General features: G+C 35.8%; 1 protein-coding gene across 2 annotated transcripts in view; it reads right to left on the minus strand.

Moving 5' to 3' along the window:
• Positions 1–552: 552 nt before the first annotated feature.
• MAP3K2 (mitogen-activated protein kinase kinase kinase 2) overlaps positions 553–14,002 on the minus strand; it is an 89,767-nt gene continuing 76,317 nt past the window's right edge. For both annotated transcript variants that reach the window (XM_011980484.1, XM_011980485.1), the window contains 2 exons: positions 10,380–10,557; positions 553–9,597 (listed from right to left, as the gene is read on the minus strand). In XM_011980484.1, the coding sequence (XP_011835874.1) occupies positions 9,372–9,597; positions 10,380–10,557 (404 nt within the window). In that variant the 3' untranslated portion in view covers positions 553–9,371. The remainder of the gene's footprint in view (positions 9,598–10,379; positions 10,558–14,002) is intronic.

The following is a 14,002-nucleotide window of genomic DNA, read 5'->3' on the forward strand; positions in this document are numbered from 1 at the left end:
ACTTTGGGAGGCCCAGGCAGACGGATCACGAGGTCAGGAGATGGAGACCATCCTAGCTAATATGGTGAAACCCCGTGCTTACTAAACATACAAAAACAGCTGGACGTGGTGGTGGGCGCCTGTAGTCCCGGCTACTCGGGAGGCTGAAGCAGGAGAATGGCAGGAACCTGGGAGGCAGAGCTTGCAGTGAGCTGAGATGGCGCGACTGCACTCCAGCCTGGGCGACAGAGCCAGACTCTGTCTCAAATAAATAAATAAATAAATAATCTCCAACACCATGTGAGAGACCATTCCTTAAACTCAATAGGTTTGATAGTAGGGTTTGTGTTTGTTTTTAATCATCATTACTTCTGATTTAGGAAATCAAGATGTCCAGCCAAAGATATACTACAAGTTGGGTGGAACATTATAGACTTAGATACTGGAAAGATTTAGTTTCGTTTCATTGTTTTTAGATTTGTCTGTGCTTGGTCTCCTAGAGAGTGCTCAACTCAAGCAAGGAGGGAATAACTGTACATAAAATGTGTCCAAGAATAGATCTGGAAAAACCAATCACAGTGGAAATAAATATTAGCTTTATTAACACTCAAAGTGCCATTCATTTATATTCATTCCATAAGTCCAGAAGGTTACTTAGAGTAAGCCTTTGCACCACAATCTTTCAAAAAAATGAACATGTAAGAAAAAGCAATTTTCATTGTGCTAATTATTGCAGGCCTTCATGCATGTAAACCTAAACAAAATGTGTGCCAACGATATACAAATTTCCATATAAACAAAGTCATTGATCACTAACAAAATATAAACATGGTTTCTTTTATATTAGATTTTTAAAAAAAGCTATTTACCAGCAAGAAAAAACAAGTACCTAGAAATTATAAAACTCAGAAATAGTATACATTTTTACAAGCACAATTTTGAATGACAACACAAAATCAAAATGTGCATGAAATGTGGCACGTACCACACTATATCTGGCTTCTGGTAGGTTTTCCTAATCACACCAGTTCCTTTTAACATCATAAACTTAGTGACATTCGACTTCAACAGTGGACTTTATTCCTAACATGAGTAATTTTACATGGTACCGCATATTTAAAACAAAGTTTTCTTTAATACAACATTGTCTGATTGGAAATTTCATTTCCAATTCTTTTTCTGCCGGTTACTTAAAACACACAGTACAATATAAAGACACAACGAATGTCTGGACATTTCAAAACCAATTTATAGTCAATTACAAAGAATCACAATATGCCAATATACTGTTTTATAAACCCAGTCTGACCTTGCCCAGTGATAGAAAAACTAAAAGTTGAAATATTCAAAGACAACAGTAGGACAGGCCAACAGCAACTGGAGATAGAAAAATCTTGACATCTCGAGACAATTTAGTTTGTCACATTTTTCCATAGCTCTGAGAATTCAAAGGCCATTTTTAGCGGTGTGTTTTTGCTACTGCTTAAAACCGATTTTTCCCTTAATTTGCATTTCACAGAATTCTCTTAAAGAGAATTTAATGCTTTTTCTTGCAAGAGTATTTTAATTGGGCTCTAAGTATGATTTGCATTCAATTCTGAAAATACAAATACATTTTGAATGGTTAAAAACAAAATTTTAAAAATACTTTTGATCAGCCAGCTGAAAATATATTCATATAGTAAATAATCTCTCAGAAAGCTTTTATATATATTTAATTATCACAACTAAATAGTACCCTTATAAAACAAGTTCATAAAAATGTAGAAATGAAATGAAAGAAAGAACTTCCTGGGATATATACATGTGCCTACAGACAGAAAAAAAATCTCCACACAAACATACATCCCCTGATACACAGAGCATACTTTCAACTTAGTAATGGATTATAATACATTATAAAATTTTCTAATTTCTATTAATGTTGAACTCCTGAGTTCTTCAACAAAGAACCATAGATAAGTATAGTCTGTAAAAGCAAAAAGGTCCATTTAAGTCAGTAATAGCAGTGCAGTAACTGATGGCTACATCTTGAAAGAAGTTAAAACATAAAGACACAGACAGTAGTTCAATGCACGCATTCATGATGCTCATACACTCATCAACAATTATTGGTCAGAGTAGTAAATCAGTGTACAAATTAAACATTTCCAAAAATGTGCAAAAATGTCAATCTTAATAGGAAAAAAACCCTTTGTACATAATTATAAACTGCCCAGCATTCAACTGAGATTAGAAACATTTACAGAGAGAAACCAATAGGTTAAATATAGAGATTTTAATGGCTACATTTAAAAATGTACATTATTATGTCAAAGGGTAAATTTACAAATTGATAATCATAGTTTGCAACAACTCAAAGTTTATTCTCAAATTTATCCAAGTTTACTTTTATTTACAATGAATAAAAAGAACCATGTGAAATGTAAGAGATGTCAGACATTAAAAGTATTTTTGGTATTAACTCTTATAATATTTCAGAATTCAGGGTAGCAAAATTTTAAAACCAATAACAATAGAAAAAATGTAAACCATTTACTAATTAAGATTGCATTAAAACAACTGTTGGTTTTTAAAGAAGTATTTTTATCCTTAGACACTGTACTTTCAATTGAATAGCGTGTATTGCAAGAGTTTGGCACACTTCCTTTTGCCCATAAGCCTCTCCAGCTCAGATGTTTCAACTAATCCTCTCTTCTTATTCCAGATGGAAAAAATTCTTTGGAAAAGTAAGAATACATCAAATCCATTTTGTATCTATCTAATAGAGTTTAAGATGTAATTTTGTTACTTCTCTCCTCCAAGTAAAGCTAATGCTAAAATCATCACTAGTTACATATGCTTTTAAAAAATAAATTCTAAAAGAATATTTAAAAATAAGTGAACTTAAAAGTGCTTTTTGGTATGGTCATGAATTTTACTGTTCTCAACTGCATTAAGGGATTCAGAAATTATTTGGGGACAAGTCCTGCACATATAGTAGAAGCAGACACTTCCTTCTGTTCCAAAATGTCTATGGCACAAAGCAGACATCAGTCCGGAACTTACTTTTCCTCACAGCTTTGCTGAAATGCCCCTCAAGTCAAACCCAAGTTCATAAATGTTAAGACGCTAGGAAGAAAGTACGCCATCAACCTGAGGCATCAGACGTTAATGTCTGTCTATGTGCATTGGTGGTCAAGTGACATTAACAAGACTGGCACATGTACAAGCTTAAATTCATGTCTACATAGTTCCTCAAAAGTGGAAGTAACTTCTGCATGTCTAAATGCAAACACTGATCACCTGTCCTTTTCCTTGAAGGATATACCAGAATACAAATTCTACTAGTATCTGCTTTATAATTTTTACACTATCAGCTTACAAGTGGACAGAAGTAACAGTGCTAATTATTTTGGCTATGTGTACAGGGAATATAAAAGCTTTGGTTTAAAGTGATTCTGATAATACAGATTGTGTTACAAACAAGAAGTCATCAGGCAGAAGGAACAATGGTACCGATGTAGTGCCTTTGCTGTTAACAAAAATACCGTATGACTGTCAATTAAAATGCACAATTATAAAAAATATGAAGAATTCTATGAGACTGTATACAGGCAACAGATAAAATGTATTCTTTTCTTTACTGTAGCTATGACTCCTCCCTCATCTTTCTGAAGCTCAACCTTGAATGCTTACATGACCATTGAAAAAAGAATCTCTAGGCTCCCCCAAGAGCTCATGTCCATCAACAGCTCTGGAAGGTGAGTATGGGGAGATGGGAGGCCAGTACTTCCCACACCTACCATGGGATCCCGTCCAAACCATGGCAGAAGTCAAAGCCAAGCCAAAGACAACTATGAAGCAGGAACAACTGCTTCATAGCATGCTTCCCCTAGCCAACCAAAAAGAGGTATAAGAGAATTTCCTTGTGAATACTTGGTAAGCTAAGGAAGCTTATTTTGATAATATTTGGCAGAATTTCAGCTCCAAAAAGTTCAGGAAGAACTATGTAAAATCAATTACCTTCTATTTAAGAATTATATATGATTATTATACATATACACAAATTGAGTTTTAATCTACTTTTAGCAACCAAGAGTATGGCAATTTATAATCAATATCATTATTATACAATCATTTATACTAGCTACTTGTGGAAAATGTACTGGTGTTCCTACCCAAGGATGACTACACTCACTGTATGTCATCAGTAGGTCATACATTTGAGTTGTTCTTCCAAAACCAGACACTGAGCTAAATCAAACACTCATACCTTTCCCCTTCTTCCTTCCTACCCCTGCCTCCAACTCCCCACCATACACACACACACACACACACACACACACACAGAGGCGCACATGCACACACTTCACAGAAAAGTAACTTAGACTATTAGCGAAAATGTTAGCTGAGCATTAAGGACTAGAATCTGCTATCCCTGGATTTCCTACTCACTGTCCTGTCTCATTGCCTTAACATTTGTAAACCATGTGAATGACTTCCTTAGGGCAAAAACAAGTACTGTAACTCTACCATGAAAATCATAACTGAACAATAATAATATACCAAGAACTTGGACAGTGCCAATGTGACTGAAAATCAAGTATTCAACCCAGAAAACATTTACATGTCTCTTTAGAACGAGAATACCTCTTTCTACGCTTATTGGGAATTCATGTCTAGTGGAAGCTGCACCGTGTCTATCACAGACAAATCCTAATGTTTCTCTCCTAACATTTATTATTTATTTTAAAAAAAAGGAGGTAGAAAAGGGTAGGAGGAGGCAGGCATTAAGAAACATTTAAGGACCAATACACAGTCTAAGGCCAAATGAACTTGTGAAGCCTACTGATTTTGGAAAAAATCTTCATTTTGGTGGGTAACTTGAATTATTAATATAAAATAAAATTAAGGCATACAGAGAAAAGGCACTACTAAAAATTAACAATTGGATTGCTTTTCATTAACATTTAACCAATCTTAAAATTCAAATAAATATGAACATTACATTTGTAAAACAAAGGCCAAACTTAGTAATAAAACAATATGATCTCAAGAAACTGTCCTGATCTTAGTATAAATAACACTGTTGACAGAGTTCGATTTCTATCAAATGTTTTGGGTATTTTCACAATTTAGACCAAAATAAAGTATGTTTTCTTTAAAAGAGACACTGGGAGAAAAAAACGAACAAAAAAACACTATTACGGAATAAATGCTCCCCATCACCGGAACTGTTGAGTAGAGGCTGGGTTTTGCAGTAAGAGGGGGTCCTGAGAGAGATGCTGTGTGACCTGGTTGGGGAGGTGATCCCTCCAGTTTGGGGACACTTTTACTCTAATCCCTGTTGTCAATGACATTTCAGTTTATAACAGCCAATGATTACCTAAAATTGCTTTTCCCTTACTTAATAAAAAATAACATTTTAAAACATCACTGCTGAACTTTCAGAGTTAGCGTATGCCATAAAGTAAGTAACTGCTTGCCCATGTTCCTCCTAGATTGTGACCTCCTTAATAAGGATGTTAATTTAGTACCTGACATAGTAAGTTACAATTATTGAATAAACAAATGAAGAAGATTCGTTCTATTAAAAAAGACAGATTTGTATATTTAATTGACACCAGGTGATTTTATATCAAGCTATCAGTTCCCAGACTCCAAATAAAATCACTGGCACAGATAACCTTGCCATAGACCAAGGAGTCTACATCTAGCTTGGTCATCCTGCTAAACTATTCACATCTGATTTTATTTTCTAAGTGATTTCACATATCTTGTAACAGCTCCATCAGAAATACTACAAAGCAGATCTGACATATATAAGAACTGGAGTAGCAGAAACTTAATCGAAAGAAATAGTTTCATCTTTTTAATGCAGTTTCTATTGGGAATAAGGTAAAGACTCTCAAGTGAAAGCCAATTCAATTTACTCTGAAATTAAAGTTTAAAATTTTCTTTTATAGTTCAGCAAATGCATTAATATTTTAATTCCTTATATATATTATGTAAGGGTAACTGTGCCTTTTAAAACTTTCTAAGGCAAGAGTCATTTTTTTAAGTTAGAAAGATGTTTTGTAAAGAAGGAAAAGTGCTGAGAATTTTCAAGATATTCATACTGAAATTTTCAGTCTGTATAATTTTAAATACATTTTAAATAATTACCAACCCATCAAAATTTCCATTAGTCATTATAATATTTTTAACCCTTTTATTCAATACAACACTTTGTTTGCAATGTAAAAGATCTTATATTTGGTCCAAGCCTAAGTTATGCCACTTTGAATCTCTCAAGGCCTTAAGTAGAAAGATATTTCCTGAAAAGCACATATAAGACTGCTAGTGAATCTTCTCCAGCACCAAAAAGTCTGCCACTGTCAAAGCAGAATACATTTTAAAGGCACAAAGTCAGCAGTCTGACCATTTTCCAGCGTCAGCAAAGAAGCATTACAGTATAGAAGAATTAATTGTGCATTTAAGAAACAAAACACATGTAGAGTTATCTTAAAAAGTTCAAATTGCATTTGTTGATCCATACCATTATTAGAAAGAAGGAAAAAAAAAACGGAGTGTTATATTTAACTTCCCCAATGAAGCTGTTTCCTTTCAAAACTTTCTTTTTTAAATTTACTTTTGGTCTTCCATACCCTCCGCCCCCACACCTTCAAGCTTTTTTGTTCTAGTAGTTTTTATATATATTAACTTTTATTGTGGTTTTTGGTACCTTCACAACTTGTTTGAAATAAATTCACATCATATTTTATATAATAACTCTGTAAACTACTTGTCTATTTTTAAGTCTTTACATAAAGAACATTACTTTCCCATAGCTATAATATTTGTCTTATACAGCAAAGGCCTTCCGCAGCAGTGTTAAAGTAGTAGTTTCTTTTCAGGTGCCTTTATTTTCTGTAGCATTTAGAAAAGAAAACAGAGACTGAAAAAAAACAGTTTTGCTCTGGGTTCTACAGTCTCACCGGATTTCTTGCTAAAGAGCATGTCTTATATTCTGCACTGCTGGTTACCCTGACAGACCAAAAATGAGCCAAAGGAAAAGCACAACTACACAAGACAGATATGAAGGAAAAGCCCACTGGTCCAGAGACCATGATCTTGCTCAAGTAGAAAAGATGCCCTCATTCATAAAAGATAAAGAAATTATAATAGATCCACACACTTGGGGATTGTTTCTAGAACAAGATTTGGCAGTTGCTTCACCAAGGCAGGGGCACCTCATTCTTGTTCTTCCCTGCAAACTGCTTCAATTATAAGAGTATGAGAGAAGCATTGACAACTAATTTTGTGCTTTGACTTCTTAGACTAGCTAGTGGAATTTCAAATATTCCTACAGGGAATGCTAGGTAGGACCTTGGCACAGTAAACCAAGACCTACCTAACTTCAGAAACAAAGTATCTTAAAAGAGTCCCTAAATAAGCACACCTTTTGGCAGAAAATAAGAATACCTGAGTCCCTTATGAATCCCATGAAAGGGATTTTGGGGCCTCCAGGAAGACTATTGTTTTCTAGACCTTTAAAAATAAAGTACTTAGCACTTGCTTTAACATGCTGAAAAAAACGGCAAGTGGCCAAATTACTGATATCTTCATGTTTTATAGTAGCACAATTCTATTAAGAGATAGTGGGGCCTTTCCCAGCTGTCTTGTTCCATTTAATAATGTCCTTGCTCTTAGTAGATACATTGTACTAGAAATACCTGGCAGCTTTTTAACCTTCCCATTAGTAGTTAAAACTTTGTTTTGATAAGTTTTTTTTTTTTTTTTTTGCCCAAAATTATGAATTTTAAGGAAAGAATATATAGAGATGGCTAAGTTCAAAAGGCTCGGTGTTCCAATTCAGTTTGTTCCTAAAAGGAAGAGTTACCTAGGTGGGTGCAATATGCAGCTGGTAAAGTGATTGCTACTTGCTGCTTGTTGAGATCATTCGCCCTTGACTTAAGCAGCAGTAGCTGATCTTGTAAAATCCTCAATTTGCATTACATCACTTTCTCTTTGAAATTTCCTTTCCTTTCTTGCATTTACTGCTTTGTAAATAGCTGTTTTCAGTTTGTAACTGGGACTGATCTTTACATCAGGGTTTCTCAACCTCAGCACTTCTGACATTTTGGGCAGGGTAATTCTTTGAGGGGTGAGGTTGCTTTCCTTGTGTATTACAGTCTATTTAGCAGCAACCCTGGCCTCTCCCAATTCATGCCACTAGTATCCTTCCAGTTGTGACAACCAAAAATGTCTCTAAGAATTGCCAAATGCCTAGTGAAATTATCGTCGCTCCACTTTTGGCAACCACTGTTTCACATGATACCTGTTTTTTTGGAGGTGCTTTAGTATTCTGTGATCCTAAGAACAAAGGTTTCATCTCCCGACATAACACATAAATATTACTAATTGAACTCTTCGTTCCTAAGGAATGTTATCTATGGGGAATCAGGAGCTAGAAATAGAAGATGGTATACATGATTTTGATTATTTCTCCATTCCTTTAATTTTGGGTCGTCCCCCTCAAGTAAAACAAGTTTAAAATACACTAAACACCGAATGTTTTTCATTATTTCTACTGACTGGCAAATGTGGTCTCTTCTACTGCTCACACATTTGATAAGAGCGATCTCCTTTTGTCTTTTACTTCGATTTGCTCACGACTTGACTTTAAAATAAAAGGTTTTCTGTGTGTGTGTGTGTGTGTGTGTCTGTGTGTTTAAGCAGAAAGCTATCCCTCAAGTTTACAGATTCCAGTAACATGGATCTATTATAGTGTATTTGCTTATTATACTGGTTAGGATTAACAAATAAACATACCTCTCAGAGATGCGTATCTTCTATCAAGACTCCTACTGAGCAAAAAGGTTGGTAGACAGAGGTTAGGATCTAAAGAATACAGATATAAGAAGAAACCTATATTCTTTAAGTTGAGTACCTACCCTAAAGTTTAGGGCTCAACCCCACAAATGAGGATATATTTTAAATACTATCACTAAAAACTACAAATTATACATCATTTTCTTCTCCTTGTTTTCCATGTCTTCCCATCGCCACTGATATGTCAGTGATAGAGGGAATGACTCTACAATCTTTAGGTATTCCAAATGATTTGTTTGTACTAAAAAGAGTGACTATGTACTAAAGTGCTTTATCTCTCTGAACCACATCAGTACATTATAAAAATTTAAAAAAAAAAGTTTCAAGTTCTTGTAAGGGAAAAAAAGATTAAATATAAAAAATTTAGGTTATTATCATTATTAAACAAATTTAACCAAGAATCAAGAGAAATACTTTCCCTCTTGTCTTTTTTTCTCCCCCATCTCTCTTTTTTTATAAAAAAGAAAAGTGCAGTCAGAGAGAAGGTGAATGAATAGATGGGAGCTAGGTAGAGGCACAGGAGAGGTTACTGGCTGCTAGTGATAATGCACAAACATGTGCCTTAAGAGTTCATCAGCTGAAGGTCTCAGTTTGGCCTCTACAAAAATCCGTTTGAGGAAATCTCGAGTATAGTCTGAGACATGAGGTGGCAGCTTTGGGTTTGTTGGCTGAGTGGCAATTTTAAAGATGGCAGCCATTGCTTCAAATTCAGCCCAAGGCGGCTTTTCAGTCAGCATTTCTACCACAGTGCATGCAACACTCCTGAGAAGAAACAAAAAGAAACACATCACACAAACAGTGACATGGAAGAAAGCCGGTTAGCCAGAAAATGAGAAGCAGGCATTAAGCCCATGTATATTTAAATATGACTTAACTTCAAATTCAAAGCTTCACTAAAAAGTTCTAATTGTGTAAAACTGTAATTTAAACATAAAAATCAATTTAAAACAACAATTTAATGACTATCACTTAATTCAAACGGTTGGGCAAAGAACATTATTCATCTTATTATTTTTGTTTTACATAATTTCTAACCTGACATTAAAAATAATTTTTGTCTTTATCTTACAAAGAATATGAGCATTAGAAATCAATTGCCTTCCGGTGCCTAAAATGAACATCTGTTAAAGTCTTTTCTGGGTGGGAAGCAGAAAATGGTCATTTCATGGTCTAACTTAAAATTATAAAAGAATTAAAGATTAAATGAATTATAAGACACTGACAACAAAGATGAAGTACTTTTAAAGGTCTTTAGACAAACAAAGTAACTATTTACTTCTGTAATAGCAAAAAGCTTTTTAATGCTGAGGTTTGCTCATGACAAAATCCTTCCTAAAGAATGGAGGACAGGTTCAAGGATTCTAAATATTTAATCAATTATAAGCCTCAATAAGGCATAATTAATACAGTGTTAATCTTTGCAATTCTTACATCCTATTTTGGAAGTACAAAAGATCATTTACATCTGCCTCAGTAATTCAATCCCAGGTGGAAATACATAAGGCGGCAGATGGTTTTCAAGCAAACTTCACATCAAAACCTACCAGATGTCCGCTTTTCTTCCATAGCCTTCTCCACTGATGACTTCAGGGCTCATCCAGTATGGTGTGCCCGTGACAGACTTCATTCCTGTCCCTGAGAGACAGATGGTCTGAAGCCGTTTGCTGGCCCCAAAATCTCCTAGTTTGACATTGCCTGTTGAATCTCTCAGGATATTTGCCCCTAAAAACAAGAAATTGCCTCATTTCATTAATTTTATTGGCTGTCTGGAATACAGTATAAAAGAACAATGGCACAGAATTACTTCATTGACTCTTCTATTTGTCCCCAAAGTTAGGCTGCTTTTCATCTTCTGGCAGTAGCTGGCATAATGCTAGTCACACAGGTGGTGCTCATTAAGGATTTGCTGCAAGAACACTACATTTTTAGGTCAGCTGTGTGTTTAGGACCTAGGATATTTCTACTGAAAAGGACTGGTGCAGGTTGGAGGTGAGGGTGATGAGGAGGAGAAAGGCGAAAAGGGCTAAGAATGAAGCTCAGTGAAGGACCAAGAACGCCCCCAAGTTTCTCTGTCATAAAGCAGGAAGCCCATGGCTGAAACTTATTTCCCTGAGAAGCCAGCCTTTTCGCAGAAACTTCCTTAGGGTGCTTCATCATCAAAAGCATTTTCCCCCTCTATTACTTAAATTTAGTTACCTTGTATTTTAGAGTTTTCTTAATATTGAATCTTGCTTTATATTAATTTTACATCTCAATTTTTAATATTTTAAATGTCTGATAGGCAAGCTTTGAGCTTTTCATTTAAAATTTCATTAGCTTTTATAATAACCTTTTTAGATAGCTTCAGATTTACAGAATTATTGCAAAGATAGTATAGAGAGTTCCCATATAACCCCACACCCAGTTTCTCTATTACTAATAGTATGGTACATTTGCCACAATTAATAAACCAATACTGAAATATTATTAACCAAGTTCACACTTTGCTTAGATTTCCTCAGTTTTTCCCTAATACCCTTTTTCTGGATCCAGGATCCTAACCAGGATCCCACGCCATACTTAGTCATCATGTCCCCTCAGGCTCCTCTTAGGGGGGATACTTTCTCAAATTTTCCTTGTTTTTGATGACACGTGTTTTTCTGAGGTGTACTGGGGTCAGGTTTTCCCTAATTGAGGGACCAGTAGAATGTCCCTCAATTAGGATTTGTCCCATGTTCTCATAATGGGGGCTGTAAGTTTTTTGGGGGAAGACCACAGGTAAACTGCCATTCTCATCATGTGATATTAAAGGCACATACTGTCAACACCATTGTTGATGCTGACCTTGATCACCCGGCTTGAGATAGTGTTTGTCAGGTTCTCCACTGTGAAGTCATTGTCCCCCACCCTTTCCATACTTTGGAAGAAATCTGCCACACACAGCCCACAATTAAGGAGTAAAGAGTTATGCTCCAGGCTGAGTAGCTACATAAATTTGGAGTTATGCTGCAGAAGAGATTTGTCTCCCCTCTCCCACATATTTATTAAATCATTCATTTACATCACTATGAACATGGATATTTGTTTTATACACTGGGTTATAATCCAGTACTGCTTTATTCTCCTGCTATTTATCAGTTTCAGCCACTGGAGCTTCTTTCCACTGGCTCTGTGTCCCTTTGCCATACCCCCATCATTGTATTCTTGCTTTTGTTTTTGAGCACTTTCTTGCTTTCTGGCACTGGAAGATGCTCCAGGCTCATCTTGTATATTTCCTGCACCAGTCCTAAAATCAGCCATTTCTCAAGGAGGCCTAGTTCCTTTCAGTGGAGAATAGTATTAAAAAACAAGATCATCGGCCAGGTGCAGTGGCACACACATGTAATCCTAGCACTTTGGGAGGCAAAGGCGGGTGGATCACATGAGCTCAGGAATTCGAGGTCAGCCTAAGCAACGTGGTGAAACCCCATCTCTACAAAAAATACAAAAAAAATTAGCTGGGCATGGTAGTGTGAGCCTGTAGTCCCAGCTACTTGGGGGCTGAGGCTGAAGGATCACTTGAGCCCAGAGAGCTGAGGCTGCAGTGAACTGAGTTCATGCCACTGCACTCCCGCCTGGGTGATAAAGTGAGACTCTGTCTCAAAAAAACAAAAACAAAAACAAAAAACCAGAACAAAACAAAACAAAAAACCAAGCTATGGGCACTAGGCTAATTTGTTTTTTGTTCTCTATTTTCACTCTTATCATTTTAAAAACTCTTTATTTTTTCTGGGATTATAAATCTAGTTTCTGTCTTTTATAAATCATTTCGCTTCTCATTTTTCTCCACATAACCTTCGTTACTTTGGACCTTCTCATTTTTAACTTTTTCTTTACCTATTCTTAAATAAGCCATTTATTTTATTATCTAATTTTAATTATTTTAATTTTAAAATTTTACTTCATTTCTTATTTTTAAGTCTTCCATAACCTTAACCACATTTTATATTACAAAGATATTCATTTTCTTGGTTCTCTTACCCTTTTCTGAAAAAATGATCTCTAAGGAGGAGAGTGAATAGTGGAGAAAAGCTACTTTACAGACTGGAGAGGATAAAGAGACCCCACCCCTATCATGGGGCTTCGGTACCTGTCTTTCTGTTCTCCCAGCAAATTCCCCAGTCTAGTCAATGATGGTTCCCTAAAGCCTCTCTCCAGAGGACAGTCCAGAGTTCATTCTCTGCACACCTTAAGTGTAAACATGCCATGACATTAGTGATCTTCTAAAAGAGCACTGTCTAACATTTCCTACCATCCAATACTTTAAGAAAGACTGTCAAAAAAGCCACCATCTCTAGAATACTTAACCAGTGGAAGGACAACAAAGCCCATTTTTTACTGGCTACAAGCAGGGCTCTGACTGGGGAAGGAACAGTCCAAGGCAGGTCACAGACAGGGGAAGCTGTCTCTGGGGAGGAATCACCAATGTTGAACCAATGCTTACCCAGAAGAAGGGCTGAAGAGAAAATGGGTAGCCAGGCTCCAGCATAAGTTTCTAAAAACTTATTTTGGATGTGTCAAAAGTAAGTTATTAAGGAGACTTTTCAGACATACACAAAGGTAGAGCAGCATGCTCAGCCACCACCCAGCCTCAACATCCATCTGGACGACCCTGCCCCAGCTATACTGCCAACCACTCCTCCTCCCCTCTCTAGGATTTGAAGCACATTCAAGATGTCATGATAAACAAATGGTTCAGTACATATCTTTCAAAGATAAGGACTCTTACCACACCCAAGAGGATGAACAATAACTTCTTAATATTATCAAATATATAGTCGGTATTCAATTTGTTACATTAAAAAAACTAGAATCCAAATGAAGTCCATATATTGGGAGTCACTGATAAATCTTCTAAGTCTTTCCTAAAGTTCCCTCCAATCTCCTTTTCTTTTTTCTTTGCAACTTATGAAGAAACTAAGTTGTCTGCCTATAGCTTTCTCATGGTCTAGATTTTGCTGACTGCATCCCAAAGAATCATTTTAACACGCTCATCTGTCCTATATGTATATTACATAATTCCGTAACCGAATTTGGAGGCTTGATCAGATTCAGGTTCAATTTCTGGGGAACTGAGGAACAAAACTAGATAGATAATGTTGTATTCTAGACAATCTCTATTTAAGTGATATCAGCAGCCATTAATGTT

This window comes from Mandrillus leucophaeus, unplaced genomic scaffold (assembly GCF_000951045.1).
Source record: "Mandrillus leucophaeus isolate KB7577 unplaced genomic scaffold, Mleu.le_1.0 Scaffold213, whole genome shotgun sequence".
Lineage (NCBI taxonomy): Eukaryota > Metazoa > Chordata > Mammalia > Primates > Cercopithecidae > Mandrillus > Mandrillus leucophaeus.